The sequence below is a fragment of the Chrysochloris asiatica genome, unplaced genomic scaffold (genome assembly GCF_000296735.1).
Source record: "Chrysochloris asiatica unplaced genomic scaffold, ChrAsi1.0 scaffold00050, whole genome shotgun sequence".
Classification (NCBI taxonomy): Eukaryota; Metazoa; Chordata; class Mammalia; order Afrosoricida; family Chrysochloridae; genus Chrysochloris; species Chrysochloris asiatica.
Window position 1 is genome coordinate 8,030,295 of NW_006408568.1, and position 18,230 is coordinate 8,048,524.

At 37.4% G+C, this 18,230-nt stretch overlaps 1 protein-coding gene across 4 annotated transcripts in view; it reads left to right on the plus strand.

Moving 5' to 3' along the window:
* The window catches only part of WNK1 (WNK lysine deficient protein kinase 1), a 167,063-nt gene that overhangs the window by 89,587 nt on the left and 59,246 nt on the right, over positions 1–18,230 (plus strand). For all 4 annotated transcript variants that reach the window (XM_006862706.1, XM_006862707.1, XM_006862708.1 and 1 more), the window contains exon 5: positions 16,913–17,001. In XM_006862706.1, the coding sequence (XP_006862768.1) occupies positions 16,913–17,001 (89 nt within the window). The remainder of the gene's footprint in view (positions 1–16,912; positions 17,002–18,230) is intronic.

The following is an 18,230-nucleotide window of genomic DNA, read 5'->3' on the forward strand; positions in this document are numbered from 1 at the left end:
GGGTCGTTATGGGTCGGAATCAACTCGACGGCACTTAACAACAACAATATATTTCATCAAGCAACATAATAGTTATCTACCTAACCTACTTTAGTGATGCCGTTTCATTGAATTTTGGCTGTTGTTGTTGTTAAGTGCCATCAAATCTGTTCCAACCCATATTAACTCTGTATAGAGTTTCCAAGAAGTGGCTGGTGAGCTTGAACTGCTGACTTTGCAGTTCAAACTGGCTTTGCAGTCCAGGGCAGTAACCCACAGCACCACACCAAGACCCAAAATTTTGGCATGGTAGACTGAAATGTGATTATAAATTTCTTATTTAGGTTCTTTAGCTGGTCTGACTGGTAATTTCTTTTTGAAAGCTGATGGAGGAAGCATTCTGCTTTATTTAGATGGACTGTTGGTTTTAAATTATCATAAATGAAGACTTGGAAGAAATCTTTAATTACCTTATTTCTTTGACCCCTTTTAATAGCTTGTCATTATACGTTTATATGTGATGGGTATGGGGCTACTTTGGACCGTTATTTATTTAACATAAGTTATAACTAATAAGTAGGGTCTTCATATGCAATAATAGCTATAGTGTGCTCACTTCAGCAATACATATACTAAAATTGAAATACTTTAAACATACATAAGAGAAGATTAACATGGCCCCTACACAAGTATGGCATGCAAATTCATGAAGTGTCCCATATTTTTTTTAAATTCCTGCTCCCTACAAATAAAGCCTTTTTATGGAAAATAATAATAATAATAATAATAATAGCTACTGTTTGCATAACAAAAAGCAAGTTATTCCTGGTTTTATTTTATCAGTTATTATTATTGGGTGTATGCCTCCAAGTGTCTGTCTGGAGGACTTATCTGTTAAGTTATCATTCTCTTTTTAATACTCACCCATCCCACCCCATCCCACCCCAAGCTCTGATACATAATGGGGGCTCACCCAAGCATTGATTCTCAAATTCCGGCTGGGTAAAATCAGGCAGGCAAAATCAAGTTTGTAATTCGTATTAGTAACCTGCTCGTTACTTTGCAGTTATACCTTTAGACTCGTGTGTGTGTGTATGTACACACACACACACACCTTTAGTCCAGGTTCAAGTCTCTTATTCCCTTTTCTTCTCCCAGTGCCTCATTATTTACATTTTGCCGTTTTCTTTGGGGGTGAATTGGACTATTTGCTCTATGCGTCCATCCCCCCTTTATTCCTTCATTAAAATTGTTTAAATCTATAGAGGTGTCCTTGGACTTCAAACCACAAGGTTGGCTGTTCAAACCCATCAGCTGCTCCTTGGAAACCCTACATAGGGTTGCTATGAGTTGAAACCAACTCGATGGCACTTAACAACAACCTAGAGGTGTATTTGATTCCCTGTTTTTACTCTGTACTGTATGGTAGCAGGTTTAGTTTGGTTTCAGTTTTAATAAACTGATAAAAAGAAAGGAAGATATGAAAGAATTGTGGCAATAGGAATGAAGATTGTATCTAAGAGAGATTCTGAAAGAAGAACCTGATAAACATTCCCCCTCCCCTCAGCCCCTTGCCAATTGCCATTGAGTTTATTCCTACTCATGATGACTCGATGTGTCACAAAGTAGAGCTGCACACGATAGGTTTTCAACACTGTGACTTTTTGGAAGCGGATCACCAGGCCTTCTGAGTTGCCTCTGGGTGGGTTCAAACCACCACCCTTCTATTATTCATCAAGCACTTAATCACTTTTGCCAGGAAAGCCCCTCCAGCCCATAATTGTTATTGTTGTTACGTGCTATTTAGTTCGTTCCAACTCATAGCAACCCTGTATAGGGTTTCTAAGGAGGGTCTGGTGAGTTTGAAACACCAGCCTCGTGATCTGGTGCTTTAACCCATAGCACCAAACCATAACAAACACTAATAAATGTTGGTCTCTATGCATTTGTCTGTGAATGCAAAATAATTTGACACAAGATAGACTAGGGAATGAAGTGCACATAAGTTAACCATATACTTAAACTTTCTTTGCTCTCTGGGTCACCAGCCTTGGTTGTTGTTGTTAAGTGCCATGGAGTCGGTTCCGACCCATAACGACCTTCTACAGGGTTTCCGAGGAGCAGCTGAACCGCCAAGGTGAGCTTGAACTGCCAAGGTGAGCTTGAACCGCCAACCTTGCAGTATCAAATGGCTTTGCAGTCTGCCACATTAACCCACAGTGCCACACCAGGATTCCAGTCTCGGTTAGTATTGCAGTATTCTTAATTTGGGACTGGGAAGATAGATTTCATTGTGTACCAGTAGACAATGATTCAGCTGTTTTGTAGACTGGTAGTGTAGTGGTTACAAATCAGGCTGCAAACCTCAGGGTCAGCAATTCGAAACTACCAGTTGTTTCACGGGAGAAAGATGAGGCTTTCTGCTCCCATAAAGATAGAAAGTCTCAGAAACCCTTTACAGGGTTGCTATGAGTCAGAACCGACTCCACGGCACATTACAGCAACAACAACATAGCTAAGGAGCTCTGGTAGTGTAGTGGTTATGAATCGGGCTGCAAACCTTAAGGTTCAGCAGTTCGAAACTACCAGCTGTTCTGCGGGAGAAAGATGAGGTTTTCTGTTCCCGTAAAGATTTACAGCCTCAGAAACCCTGTACAGGGTCGCTATGAGTCGGAACTGACTCCACAGCATATAACCACCACCACCATAGCTATGATTGGTTGCTAACTGGACTGTATCCATTATTCAGTGATTATTGCCTTTGATTAATCTCATGAATTCAGCTCCTGATTATTTCTCTAAAGAAATAAAGGTTAATACTTAAAATGTGTCTCTTGACTCATTTAAGATGACCTTTAAAATACTAGCATTTATACTACTAAAAAGGAGCTCTGGCAGCGTAGTGGTTACGAGTCAGGCTGGTTAACCTCACAGTCAGCAGTTTGAAACTGCCAGCTGTTGCATGGGAGAAATATGAGACTTTCTGCTCCTATAAAGATTCACAGCCTCGGAAAACCTGTGCCAGGTCACTATGAGTTGGAACCGACTTCACAGCACATCACCACCACCACCATACTACTAAAATGAAATTCAGTAGTGGCAGTTGACACTCATACAAAACAGGATGAGAAAAAATGGTTGGGCTGAAAATATAGCATGAAATGATAACTTGGTTAGGTAGAGTCGTAATTCCAGGACTAGAAAGGCAGTCATCTATTCATATGATCTTCTGTAGAATGCCAAATCTCCTAGTTGTAATTTCTAAATAGGTAGTTTAAGTAACTTTATATTATTTGGCTAGGTCTGTGTATTGGTAGGATCCCAGGATAGCACAAATGGTTAAGTGCTCGTCTACTAACTGCAAGGTTAGTACTCTGAACCCACCCAGAGGCACCTCAGAAGAAAGGCCTGGAAATCCGCTTCTAGAAGGGCACAGCCTTGGAAATCCTATGGAGCACAGTTCTACTCTGCAACTCATGGGATTTCTTTTTTCCTTTTGTTATGTTGAGGGGTTCCCCATAATTTGTAGCCTGTAACATATTCCCACTTTTTTATATGAGATTTCATAGGGCTAACCAAATCACAATCATACTTGGTAGGTCCCTCATGTATTTAAAGACAGTGGTCCTGATGTCATTTAGTCCTTATATATCCCCATCATGCTCAATTTCTACAACTATGTATTTTTTTTAATTCTTGGGGGAAATTTAAATATATAATTAATACAAATAAGAAAAGAAATCTTATATGCATATTTGGAAGAGGGAGATGTTCAGCAATTGTTTTCTTGATCTAAAGGAGATTAATAGGAAGGAAAGGAAAATTGTAATTAAATATAAAGACTTGGCAAGATTTTAAAAACATTACATAGGTCGCTTGGTAGAGATTTGAAATTCTCTCTTGTAAGCTTTTGGTGATGATGTGGTGTTGGTATGCTGTAGAATCGGTTCCGACTCATAGTGACCCTGCATAGGGGTTCTGAGGCTGTAAATCTTTATGGGAATAGAAAGCGTCATCTTTCTTCTATGGAACCTCTGGTAGTTTTGAACTGCTGACCATGAGGTTAGCAGCCTGACATGTAAACCACTACACTACCAAATAAGAACAACAGCTGACCAACCTTGAATGATTTACTTAGCTTGTTGTTGTTAAGTGCCTGTCTAGTCAGATCCATCCTGTATAGGAGCCAGTTGGTGATTAGCAATCCATTGCTTATCCTGCAGCCTCATACCTCAAACTCTGGTACCAGGACCTCTTTTCACTCTAACTATTGAGGATCCCAATGAGCTTTTGTTTACTTGGTTTTGTCTATGGATTTTATCATATTAAAAAAATTTTCTAATTAGAATATTTATTAAGTTAATTTGAAAATAATGTTTTCAAAACACAAATAATTTATTAAGAAGAACTGAATTTAATATTTTTGAAAATTCCTTTATGTCAAATCTAATAGAAGAAAGGTTTGGCATTTAATTTGTTACAGTATGTCGTTTTGATTGAAGTGTATGAAGAAAATCATACCTTATACAGATATATAGTTAGAAATGGGAGTAAGACACAGATCCCCTGAAATGATTTTGGGGATCCTCAGGCATCTTCATAACCACATTTTGAGAATCACCATTTTAGATCTTTGCTATGCTCAACCCCAGACATATTAAATCAAAATCTGCATTTTAAAAAGATTCCTATCCCCATTAAAGTTTGAGAAGTATGAGCTGGACACTATGTCAGATTGTGGATATAACAGTGAGCAAGATAGACGTTTCACTTCCTTCTTTATTGAGTTTCTAAGTGCTTTGGAAACTGGCAAGTCATAGGCACTCAGTTTTTTGTGAAATGTTTGTGTAAATACAGGAACTGTAGGGGATGAAGCAATTTTATATTACCAGTGCAGTAACAAGGAGTCCTGGTGTAGCATTGTGGGTTAATGCACCCGACTATAAAGCCGTTTGAACTGCAAGGTCAGTGGTTCAAGCTCACCAGCTGCTCCTCGGAAACCCTATACAGAGTCGCTATGGGTTGGAGCCGACTCGATGGCACTTAACAACAACAACATGCAGTAACAGGAGTCCTGATGCCGCACTGTGGATTACTGTGCCAGACTGCAAAACCATTTTTGAACTGCAAAGCCGGCTGTTCAAGCTCATCAGCAGCTCCTCGGAAACCCTGTACAGGGTTGCTCTGGGTTGGAACCGACTTGAGGGCACTTAACAACAACATCATGCAGTAACAGAGGACTTCTGGTATGGCGCTGTAGGATCAGCACTGGACTGAGAACTACAAGGTTTGCAAATCAAACCCACCAACAGGGTCACTATGAGTCAGAACCAACTTGATGGCACTTAACAACAACAGTGTGCAGTAATGGACTCTGGACTTAAGTTGGTTTGAGTTAAAATTCCAACAGTGTTATTTCCTAACTGTGAGACCTTGGACAAGTTAAATTCTCAGCATAGAAAATTCATTACTTATTGAAGAGTCCTGGTGTGGCACTGTAAACACTGTACGACTAACCACAAGGTTGGCAGTTGAAACCCACCAGCTCCTCCTTGGAAACCTTATACCAGGGTCACTCTGAGTCGGAAGCAACTTGACTGCACTTAACAACCACAAAGCATAAGGAATTTCCATACTTCCTGAGGATTTAATGGGATAAAATGCACATAAAACATGGGAAAGTACTCAGCACACATTTCTCAGTCAGTACTTGTTAGGGTATCATCATCATCATCATCATTGTTGGTGTTAAGTGTCGTCAAGTTGGTTCTGACCCATAGCAACCCTGTATAGGGTTTGCAAAGAGCAGCTGCTGAGCTTGAGTCACCGACCTTGTCATTCAGACCAACTTTACACTCTAATACATTAAGGACTCCATTATTATCATTCAACCTCTCCTTATAATATGGCCAAACTTCATCTCTCATACTTCCGACATATTGTCAGGAGGGACCAGTCGCTGGAGAAGGAGATCAGATCATGTTTGGTAAGGTCGAGGGTCAGAGAAAAAGAGGAAGACCCCCAAAGAGTTGGATTGGCCAAGTGGCAGCATCGATGGACTCAAGCGTGGCAACAGTAGTGAGGTTGGCCCAGGATCGGGCAGTGTTTCGTTCTGCTATGCTGCATAAGGTTGCTATGGGTCGGTACCGACTCGAAATGCTTTGTAATGAAATAAGTTGTCTGTTTTTGACCAGTGAAGAAGATAAACTAGCATTTTTTGTAATCTTTAATCTTGAAATCACTTTGCAAAGTGTTTTATATATACTATCTTGTTTTAGGAGGCCTGGTGTGGCGCTGTGGGTTAATGCGCCAGACTGTAAAGCCGTTTGAACTGCAAGGTTGTTGATTCAAGCTAACCAGCTGCTCCTTGGAAACCCTATATAGGGTCACTATGGGTCGAAACCGACTCTACAGCACTTCACAACAACAATCTTATTTTAATCCTTTGAAAACTATAAAATAGATAATTATTCATTTCACAAGTGAAAGAATAGGCTAAGATTAACCATTTTGTTGAAGGACACAGAAGAAAGTAGCAGTAAAGTCAAAAATCAAATGTCTCTAACATGATAGTAACACAAATATTTTTAAATTTTCTGTTTGTTTTTTAGCCTTTTTTATAGACCTCAAGGAAAATAGAGTATAATAACATTTTAAGGCATATGGATAGCACAAGTATAAAACTAGTATCACAGATTTAAGCCCTGTGTGAATGTTCATAAACCCTGTTCAAAAGATGAAATCTTGTTTGCATTTTTCTACTTGTAATCTTGACCCAAATACTTTGAAATTTTATACTATTGGTAATTTGACGATCTAAGTAAGAGTAGTAATATACTTCACAAAACTCTTGTCTGCTTATAAAAGGATAAAAACTAGAGCAAGCAATGGCATTGCATTAAGTTTTTATATAAAGGACCATGCATTTTGAGGTTGGAGCAGAACACAAGCTTTCATGTATCCAGGGTGTAATGAGCCTTGGAGAATCATGAGGTAAACTAATTTCCTTTGATAGAGCTAGCTGGATTTGGTAGTGAGTTGAAAGAAGCTTGTTTTCCAATGGGATCATAAGGTATGTTCAAATTCCTGTAAACTAATGGTTCATACCAGTAAGAATCTGGCTGAATCCAGCCCCCTAACAACCAAGTTAAAAATAATGGGGATTTTTAATTACTTTGTTTGTGTAATTTGACTTTGTCATTGATTCCAGTAGCCTTTGGATTGCAAATTTGAACATTCTGTCTGGAGGGAAAAAGAATTAAAGCAGTTAGGGTAAAATTCCTTTTCGTTTTTATATAACAGATTACAACTGAACCCTACTTTTTTATTAAACAAATGAGACTGATTCCTGATAAGATATAGTTTTGAAAGTTGAGGAAAACTTCGTATCTGTTTCTTTAGCAATTGGAATTTTTTTTGTGTGCTATTCCAGAGATCTGAATTCACTGGAATTAGCTGAAAAGAGTTTGAAATAAACTTTATTCTTAAATCTGCCCAATAAATAAGTTTAAATTTAAAATGTAAAAACTGTCATTCATGGGATAGATTTTGGAAACATTTTAACATGGTTTTTAGAGGTATTTCATTACTCTATTATGGTTTGATTAAGTTATTTCCAACTTTTAGGCTCTAAAGAACAGTTACAAAATCCTATCATAAAATTTCTCAGAAGAGTTCATTTTGCTTATCAATCCTGAATATTGATACATAATTCATAAGGCAGTATACTACAGAATAAAAACTGGTAGAATGTAGAAAGATGATCTCTGTATTTAAGTATATTTATAATAGTGCTGATTTTTTTGGTACCTTGTAAATAAAGTCCATGCTAAAATGGAGTCCTGGTGTGGCACTGTGGATTAATGCGCTGGACTGCAAAATAATTTGAATTGCAAAGTTGGATGGTTCAAGTTCACCAGTCGCTCCTCAGAAACCCTATAGTGGGTTGCTATGGTTCAGAACCGACTCAGTGGCACTTAACAACAACAACAAATGCCAAACAATTCATATAGATATTTTGTAATTGCTGGATTCTCATAATGGACTATATATGATTTGTGGTATACATTGAATGAGGCGTAGGACTCAGTTGGCAGAAAAAAGAGGGGAGAAGAAAAAATAATGACACAGTAGCAGCAGCACTGGGCTCAAATGCAACAAAAGTAACTACTCTGACTGAACTTACTTGGGAAAATAAGAGTAGAAGGGTAGAGAAGTAGATAAATAGCAATGTTAAAAGAATAGAAACATTGAGGCTCACCTTAAATTCATCTAAATTTAAAGAGGTAAAGTGATGCTAATCTGACCTCTGATGGTCACAATAATAATGCAAAAGAAGCAGTGGTTTTAAGAGCTAAATAAACCAGAGATGTTTGGCTATTACAGAACCAGTAGGAGTACCAGCTTATTCAACCATTTTCTTTCATTCATTTAATAAGCTAGTAGAAAACTATACCCATCCAAACCCACTGTTATAGTTGATACCAATTTATGTGAGAGAAGAAGTATTCAGGTATGATTGAAGTTTCTATTCTGTATCATGGAGTCCTGTTGTGATGCTGTAGGATAAGCACTGGACCGCAAGGTCAGTTTTAACTGCAAGGTTGGTGGTTCAAACTCACCATCTGCTTCTTGGAAACCCTATACGGGGTCACTGTGAGTCAGCAACACATTCTGTATCATATAAATAATGATGGTGCTCTTGAAAGGAATGGGGAAATCCTAGTAAGTGAACTTGGAGAAAAAGATTCCTTAGAATTTAACATATCATATTGTATGTATGAAAAACTCTTATTTTGATTTATAGAAAAGGATGTCTTTCTAGAATCCATATTTGTTTCTATATCATGCCTCTGACCAAAAAAAGCTCCCTCATTTTGGTTTTGTTTCTTTTGCCCAGTAGAGTTACAGACTTAACATCTTTAAGTGAACCTTTGAAGCAAAAAGCAAGGCACCAACTTTCTAGCTATGTTCCCTGTGCGTGGTCCTAAGCAAGTTTGCTTAAACACTTACAGGTAATATTAGACCACATTGCTGTATTTCTGAGGAGCTCTGGTAGCGTAGTGATTACGAATCAGGCTGTGAACCTCAGGGTCAGCAGTTCGAAACTACCAGCTGTTCTGCAGGAGAAAGATGAGGCTTTCTGCTTCCATAAAGATTTACAGCCTTGGAAACCCTGTACAGGGTCTCTATGAGTCGGAACCAACTCCACGGCACATAACAACAACAACCTGATACGTTAGACTGCCTATTTAGTAGTTGAACTATGTTGAACCAATCAGTGATAAATGACTTGAGTTAGCTCATTGTAATTAATAATAATTTCTATCCTGCAGAAGAGGATTATTCCTACCAAATAGCTTCCAAATGCATATCCTAGGCTAATATTGAATAATTGAAGTCTTAGCATCCACTGTCTTGAAGGTGAATTGAGGTTTACTCAAGGGATAGAACTTTATATTCTGTTACTCATTGTAACAATGTAACAAGCAATTCTTTTTCTACCATATCCTTAATCTTTGAATCAAAGTAATTGTTATTTGGACCCCAATGCCTTCCTAGGAAGTGGAATTATAGGCAGATGTATATGTTGAGGTTTTTAATGCAAGGAAGAAAGAGAAAAATAAACTCTTACAATTTTTGTGTATTAATCACAGTAGTTTTTTTTTTTTTTTTTTTTTTTATGTACAAGAGAGTGATAAAGCACCATGATAGTACCACTTTTTAAATGAGGTAAGCAAAGAAACTATTCTGCCTGAATTTTCAAGTTAAATGTTATGTCAAGGTCACACAGACTTAGTAGTAATATATAAGAGCTTGAACTGAGTATGCAATCCCAGTTTTTTTATTCCTTGTCCTGTGTTCTTTTGGCTACATTATTCTAAGTTTACAGTTTGGACACTGAATCTCCTTTTTCTTTTAAAAGCATAGTTTGAACATGATTGGTTGATGTTTAGATAAAATGATGTTTAGATAAAATGAATTTGTAGTGTGCCAGCAATTAATTAAAACTCCAAGATAGGTTTTGATGTCAAAGAGGTGGTACTTGTGAATGTAGTAGGTGGAGCTTTTGAGCATGTAAAAAATCTAATTTTGCCTGTCCAAGGATCTGTTGCTGTTGGAGAAGAAGCAGAACATTTCCCTGCTGCTCGGCATGTAGTTTTGTTTAAAGGGCCAATGTAGAATACGTAGATTGTTGACTGAACAGAGCAAGCTCATGTCTGAGAGTTGGGGAAACATGGCTACAGTAACACAAGAAACTATGTTTCAGTTTGACTTTTATGTCTGCCTTCCTTATGCTGTGGGCTAATGTACTGTTAATTTGTAGCTTATCCATTTTTTTCTTTACTTTCATCTTACCTGTAACAAGCCTATTTTGCTTTTTCTGATGGATTTTACAAAGAATGATTTTTGCTCAGTAGTTGTCATTGTAAATTCTTACTGCTGCTGCTGTCCTCAAAAGGATGGTATAAATGAGGTATGTAAGCATTTTCAATATATACAAAGGTTGTATTGTTATCATTGGGTGACCTACATAGAAAGTTTTGGGTTAAGTACTAAAATTGTTGACTTAAGAATGTTTTTAAAATATTTAAAGCTCTGTAGTTTAGTTGACTTAACTTGTTTTTTTGATTGCACAAAATATTATCCAAGAACAACTGATGTGAAGGAAGAAAGAAAGTAAATATTTGAGATGTCTTATGCCTTCTTCTTCCTTACACAGAGTATTCTGTGTAAGGAAAAGGAAGGCTTTTCTTAATTATGAATGGTCAGGAAAAGTTTTACTTTTATCAAGAGATAGTTAAATGCTACCCCAACTCATGTAAGCAAAAGAAGCAGACAGATGCCAATAATTATTGCATCTAACATCTAGAAGATTGAACCAGAGAATTCTATATTATGATTCACTTGTATTTTGCAAGCAGATAAATTGGTTGAATCTATACAGGGCAAAACATACATACATAGAATTCATAGAAAAATGTTTGGTGTACTAAATAAGTATGTTTCTGTAATTTAGTTATTTTTTTAGTACCATAAGACAACATATATTATAAACATAGTTTATCTGTATCAACTTTTATTGTACTTTTGGGTAGTCACAATTGTTTGGGAAAAAAATGTACATAATTTAAGATTGTGCAAAAATGGCCTTTGTATTTGTTTTGTTTAAGAGAATGCCTACATAATTTTATATAAACCTGAAAGTATCTTAAGTGGGTATATGAGGGGACTTCAGAAAGTTCGTGGAAATTTTAAATTAAAAGATAGTCAAATTTTTCTGTGAACTTTTTGAAACTCCATTGTATACTTTTTTTATAATGTTTTATTGTGAATTATGTGATAGTTTACATGGGAGAACATTCGTTTTACAGTCATCCTATCGTATATCATCTCATTGCCATGGTTCCAAATCACTCCATGCATCATCAACCAACCAAAGGGTATACCCTGCAACACTACCCCCTGGTCATCAGCACACTGCCCCTCTCCCTCTCTGGGTCTAAATTCCCCAGCTGCTCCATCTCTCCACATCATCATCTCTCCCTCCATCTCTGGTGTCACTGTTTCTCTGGCTAGGGTCCTGCTCTCCACTCTTCTCCCTTGATGGTCCCAGGGACCTCAGCTCCTAGACTGCAAAGTTAATCACTCCCATCCTTGCTGCAAAACATCTACCTTTTCATTTCCAACCCTCACAATCAGCCCTGATAACAATTATTCACAATTGTATCACAAGAGACCTATCTGCATTTCCTTTCATCAGCCCCACTTAGACAGATCGGGTACTACTCAGTGGAGATTCTACCTTCCTCCATGCCCTCTAGATCTAGGTTCCCTCTTGAAAGCTTGTAAGCCAGCCAGTTACTTCTTGCCTTTGTAGCTGCCTCTCCCCCCGCCCCCTTTGGGTAGCCAGTGTCCTAGTTGCCCATTTCTGTCTACTCTGTGTATGGAGGAGGTGGGAATGATTCTTGCTGTAAAGATTTGTTCCCTCTTTTGAGCTACTGCATCCATAGGTATAGGTCAGGTTCATCAAATTGTATTAGATTACTCTTTTTTTTTCCTCTTCTTTCTTCTTCTAGTTGAGCTCTGATCATCCAGTCATTGAAGCCAGGTCAAGTGGGTATTATCTGCAAGTTCTTGTGCATATGCCCTCTCTTCTTTTCAGCTGGATGCTTCAGTCTCCACTCTAGACCTCTGTAGCTATGTCACTGGCTGTGGGCTGAAGAGTCTCCCAGGTCTTGCCACACTGCTGGCCAACCAGGTCTCCACTCGGGTTCATAGGAGTCTATTGAACGTTGTAGGGCTTAGCTCACAGCTTCCTTGCTGTTTTTCCCTCACTTCCACTTATCACTGACGAACGTGATCACCAATCAGAGCGTATATTCCCATTGAGTCTTAGTCTTGGAAGGGGGTTTACTTTGAGGTGACCCCAGCACTTGCCTTGATGTCTCCTGGGCGAAACTCCATTATACATTTGTTGTTGGTATGTGCTGTGGAGTCGGTTCCGACTCATAGCGACCCTACACAGGGTTTCCGAGGCTCTTACAGAAGCAGACCGCCTCATCTTTCTCCCACAGAACCGCTGGTAGTTTCGAACTGCTGACCTTGCAGCTCGCAGCCCGATTTGTAACCACTACGCTACCAGAGATGTTCAAAATTTATTTGTTTGACCATCAACGGAGAAGAGCTGAGAGCGGGACCCCACATAGAGAAGCAGCGAGGCCCGAGATAGAGGCAGAGACGATGATGTGGAGTGATGAAGCGACTGGGGACTTTGGATCCAGAGAGGGAGAGGGACTGTGTGCTGATGACCGAGGAGGGGGTTTGTAGGGTATACCCTTTGGTGGGTTGATGATGCATGGGAGGGGATTGGAACCATGGCAATGGAACGATATACGGTAGAATGAATGTAAAACTGAAGTTCTCTCATGTAAACTATCATATAATTCACAATAAAACATTTAAAAATTTTATTTCTGTTTAATACAGAGAAATATGCTACTGTCCTCTATCAAAAAAAAAATAACAACCATCTGGTGCTATTGCCTAGTATAAGATCCTATAGTTTAAAAAGTAAATCAAGAATTTTTCTAGCCAGTGAGTGTCTAGCTGGAGGGGGTAGAATTAAGAGGGTTTGGTTCCTTTAACTAATTACTGTTACTCGTTTACATATCAAATAATTTCAAGAGCAAAAAAGGTAACTAATTAGTTTTGATCTGTGTAAGATACAGCCCAGTTTATTTATCTTAACACTCTTTTCTTTTTTGTAAGTATTTTTGAGTCTTATTTGGAATAAATCAGCTGTACTTTACCTTAACTGGTCAGAATAGGGATTACAGTAAGACAAGTGGGAACTAAGGGAGCAAAAGAAAAGAGGTGACATTCGTATTAGGAGAATCACTGTACCCCAAGTTGATAGTCTTTTCCATTGAAGTAAATTAACTAAAATAAAATAGGATGAAATATAAAATATTTTCTTATCTTTACTTTGTTCTGTCTAGTGCTTAAAAATCACATTTTAGGATTTTTTTAAATTAGAAAAATTAGTTATTTTTTAAATGTATCAAATTCTCTAATATCTTAATAAAAAGCATATGGTATGATAAGTATACTGTAGTTATCTTCTAAACAGCTTTCTATTTCTATCTCAGATGACTTTTTCTGTAAGTCACTTTCAAGGTCATTAAACTTTCATGCTCATTCTTGATCATCTTTTTTATATTCTTGTTTCTTTCGGATGATTCAGAATACCTTTCCTAGGTATTTAGTAAACCTGACGTATTGATGATGACTGATTGGTGAAATTTCTTAATGTTACCTTTTTTGCTCTTGAAATTATTTGATAGCTAAATGAGTAGCAGTAAGTAGTCTTAATCTTTTAATACCAGCTTGCTAGACTGGTAAGGTGTGTCTCGGTTTTATTGGCTTCATTGGCACCTACAATACTTTTTTTTTTTTTTTAAGCAGCGGCAACTAAATTTGTTGTGTAGCATTATAATAGAATTTTCTGTACCTAAATCTTGACTTTAAATTGAGAAAGCAATTTAAGCTAGTAGATTGGAGGCTTACATGGTGTATACAATTACTGGTTTTGAGCTCTTTGTTCAATTAGTATTCCTATTTGTAAAGTTTTTTTTAAAAAGGATTATTTATTACTAAGGTGCTGTAGGATGAGCACTGGACTGCTAACCGCAAGATTAGCAGCCTCTTTCTCAGAAACCCTCTACAGGGTTCTTATAAGTTGGAACTGACCCTTAGGCACTTAACAACAACAACTTAAAGGGTAAGCAGAGATGTAATTGTAGTCATTTGGGGTTGACAAATACCTCATAAAAGTAAAATCTTTGTTATTACTTTCAAAAGAATTCTTCATTAGTTTTAGCCTTGTGGTTGTTGTTAGTTGTCCTTGAGTTGATTCCAGCTCATGGTGACCCAGTGCATGCGAGTAGAACTGTTCTTAGGGTTTTTCAGATTATGATCTTTCAGACACGGAGCTCCATATTATGAGCAGCTGGGTGATTTCAAACTGCCAACCTTTCAGCTAGTAGCCAAGCATTTAACTATCAAGTGCCACCCACGGGACAGTTTTAGCCCTAAGTTTTATTGTTTTGCCATTGAACTCACAGGCAACCTTAGCTAACAGATTTAAAGATGTGCAAATTTTATAAGAGCTTTCAAAACAAAATCTTTTGTTTTGTTACTACCAGAGAAATTTTAGTGTGTGCCTTCCATTGTTTTCTTTAAACAAGTTTCTTTTTTCTAAATTCTAAATACCAGCTTGCTCAATTAAAGTGGCCTTGTAATTCAGCAACATTATTTATTATTATTAGAATTTTTATGCAAAGATAAACATGTTAGGGAAATTTAGCTGGATTTGGGAAAATAAGAATGAGGAAAATACAAATAGTGATCCTTGTAGTCATTACTCAGAAACGAACCTTTTAAATTCACAAGGTCAGCCCAGCTAAACAGTTGCTTACAGTAGAAAATTAGCCTTAGAAATAGAATGCCCCAAATCAACACTTTTTAATAATAATGCAGTGAGTGATTGATGAGAGTCATCCAACCACAACTCTGTTGTTTAGAAGACTTTTTAGAGCTAACCACTTGTAAGGAGCTTTAGTAGTGAAGTGGTTACGAATCGGGCTGCCAACCTCAAGGTCAACAGTTTGAGACTGTCAGCTGTTCCGCAGGAGAAAGTTGAGGCTTTCTGCCCTCATAAAGATTTACAGCCTCGGAAACCCTGTGCAGGATCACTATGAGTCAAAACCAACTCCACGGCACACCACACCACCACCACCACCACTTGATGTGTTTAATTTTTACTTAAAGAGAGATGGCATGCCTTTCTGTGATTTATCAAATTATTATCATTAATTTCATTTTGGAAGCACTTTGGCTCTGTAAGATAAGCGCTGGACTGCTAACCACAAGGTCGGTGGTTTGAGCCCACCAGCTACTCAGATGAGACTTTCTGCTTCTGCAAAGATTTACAGCCTCAGAATCCTATACAGGGTTGCTATGAGTTGGAACTGACTTGACAGCACATAACAAAAAATTTAATGTTGACAGGTGTTTTTCACTGAGACTAATAGGTGATTGTTGTAAAGTGCTATTGAGTCGATTCCAACTTATAGGGACCTCGTATAGGATTTTCAAGGTGCAGCTGGTGGGTTTCAACTGCCGACCTTGTGCTTCACACTCTAGTGCTAATCCACACCAGGAGTCCATAGATAGTTAGAATTTATATATGTTCAGTAACTTTTCTTTCCTCTCCATCCCTATACCCCCCACTTACTATGTTTTATATGTTTATAGACTTATGGTACCACTCGGGCATCATATCAGTGTAGTTACTTCAACTCTAATCCATATGGTCACATAGATGAGGTGGGAATTGATAAGGGTTTTTGTTTGTTTTTAACTTTTTATTGTGAATTGTGTGAAGGTTAACAGACAAACCAAATCATGTGCTTTGCAATCCCTTCCCTGCAAAAACAGTTATTCTGCTTCCTCACAGTGGCTTTCTTTTTATATCTTATTTTTTGCCAAGCAAAAATGTTTGATGTATACATATGAAACAAAAAAAATATATTCATTTAAATGTCCGAAGGGCACATTTTGGAAGCCAACCTCCTGCCCGTAGGCCTACAACCCATGGGCCTAGATAGAGTCAAAGTAGCTACTCTGTCTTTCCATGCCATCAATCACTGCTTTTCTTCATGCTTCACTCATGCTCTTCCTTCTAGATGGTCCTAGGATCCTCTGTTTGTTTGTTTGTTTGTTTTGCCACCTCTTTGTATTTTGTTGTTAAAGATAATGAATTTACTTCTGACATTAGAAAGCTTGTCTTTCATATGGGTCTGATATAGAACTTTTATGGGTTAGGTATCTGAAAACTATTTACTCTTCAATTATCATATGAAACCAGCCTAAATCCTTAACTTCTGTCGTACTTGAGTTCACTAACAAGTACTATAATAATAATATTGCCAAAAAAACTAAGCCCATGGATTCATGCCCATATGTGGGTTAACTGTTCAAAATAGTTGAATGCTGTGTTGATTAATACGTAAGCAACACTCACAAAAGATGTCTCAGCCAATTAGATCATTTGGCATTCTTCTTAGCCAATAACTTTCTTTGCCCAAAACACAGCAGCAGATGTTAATACCAGCCTAAATTTTTCCATAGCCACATATAGAAGCCATGGAAGTAAGTGACCCTACTATCTGATTATTCTTTAATGTTTTCTTGTGGTAAACCCAATTCTCACTACTCAATTCTGACCCTGCATGGACCACCTTCTGCAGACAAGTCAGAGAAAAACCAGGATGGTAAGAAAGTAGCCTAGTGTAAGGATGGGAGGAAATTAAAAATCAAAGTTCAAAGGTCCTGCCTTCATTAATGTTTCTATTTTTATGGCTTGCAGGGGGTGAAGCCTGCCAGTTTTGACAAAGTAGCAATTCCTGAAGTGAAAGAAATTATTGAAGGTTGCATACGGCAAAATAAAGATGAAAGGTAAATTGACTCTTTTGACCTCAGTGTTTCTGAACAAAAACCTAAAATGTAATGCGCTCTGATTATAAAAGTACTCAACCCCAGGTGTACTACATATTGTGAGTTGTTTTTCTGTTTATGCCATATAACACTTTTGAAAGTAGGGATTCTGCCTGTTGAGGTTTATTCAGATTTTTGTATGCTGGAATGTGATTATGATTCAGTAGAGTTTAAGTAAACCAGAGCTACTTTAAATATATTTGAGATTCACTGAGAACCATGAAGGTACTTCAGAAAGTTTGTGTAAAAAAATTCCTTTATTTTTTCATTCCATTTTTTCACAAACATATTATAACAGCAGCATGATATTCAAAAAAACTCAATAGGATTCATTCAGTCTCTTTCTAATACAGATCTTTCCTTAGGTCTTTACCCATTGAATTTTAAAAGGTGAAATGAAATCTTGACTCTTTAAAATCAATTAAGCTATATAGATCCTGATTTACTGTCATTATGCCAGAATTGAAGAAGAGCAAAACATCAGAATTCTTTTGTGTAAAAAGAGAAGACTTTGCCTAAGGCTTAGGAGGAGCTCTGGCTTAGTCATTTGTACTAACAGAGGAATTTTCTCAGAGGAGTGGCAAGTATCTGATTTACCATATAGCTGATTCATCACCAGTTAGGCATGGCAAGTGTCCAGTGTCTAGGTTTGAAAAACAGTCTACCTTCACTGCCCTCCACAACACCCTCGAAAAGAAAAAGTAGACCAGTCAGTACAAATATAAATTGTAATTGTGTGTAATCTACCTCCTGAAGAATGTGAGCAGCAGATCAGGTGTATCAATAAATTAAAGAATTTCTTATCTTTACTTCTCCAGTCTCACACTCTTTTCATAACTTTGTTGTTCAGAATAGCTTAACATCATGATCTTTAAAGCTTTTTTAGTAGAAATTTAGTTTGAGTTTCTATTTTTACATGTAGGGATTAGAAAGGAGAATCAGTATCTGTAAGACTGTTTTCACTATGCTCAGAGGAATATTTGTTTGCAGTCTTAAAACATATTATTCTGTTTCTTTTCTGGATGGAAGAATTTATTAGATTACCGTATTTTGAGACCATTTATCTGAAGAAAATTTTTCCTTAATCAGACTTCTACTTGCTTAGTACAGAAATAGTTGAACCAAGGAATTAGAAGAATTTATTGGGGTAAATAAAGGTTGCTATAATCAAAGTTACTGAGCTAAAAATT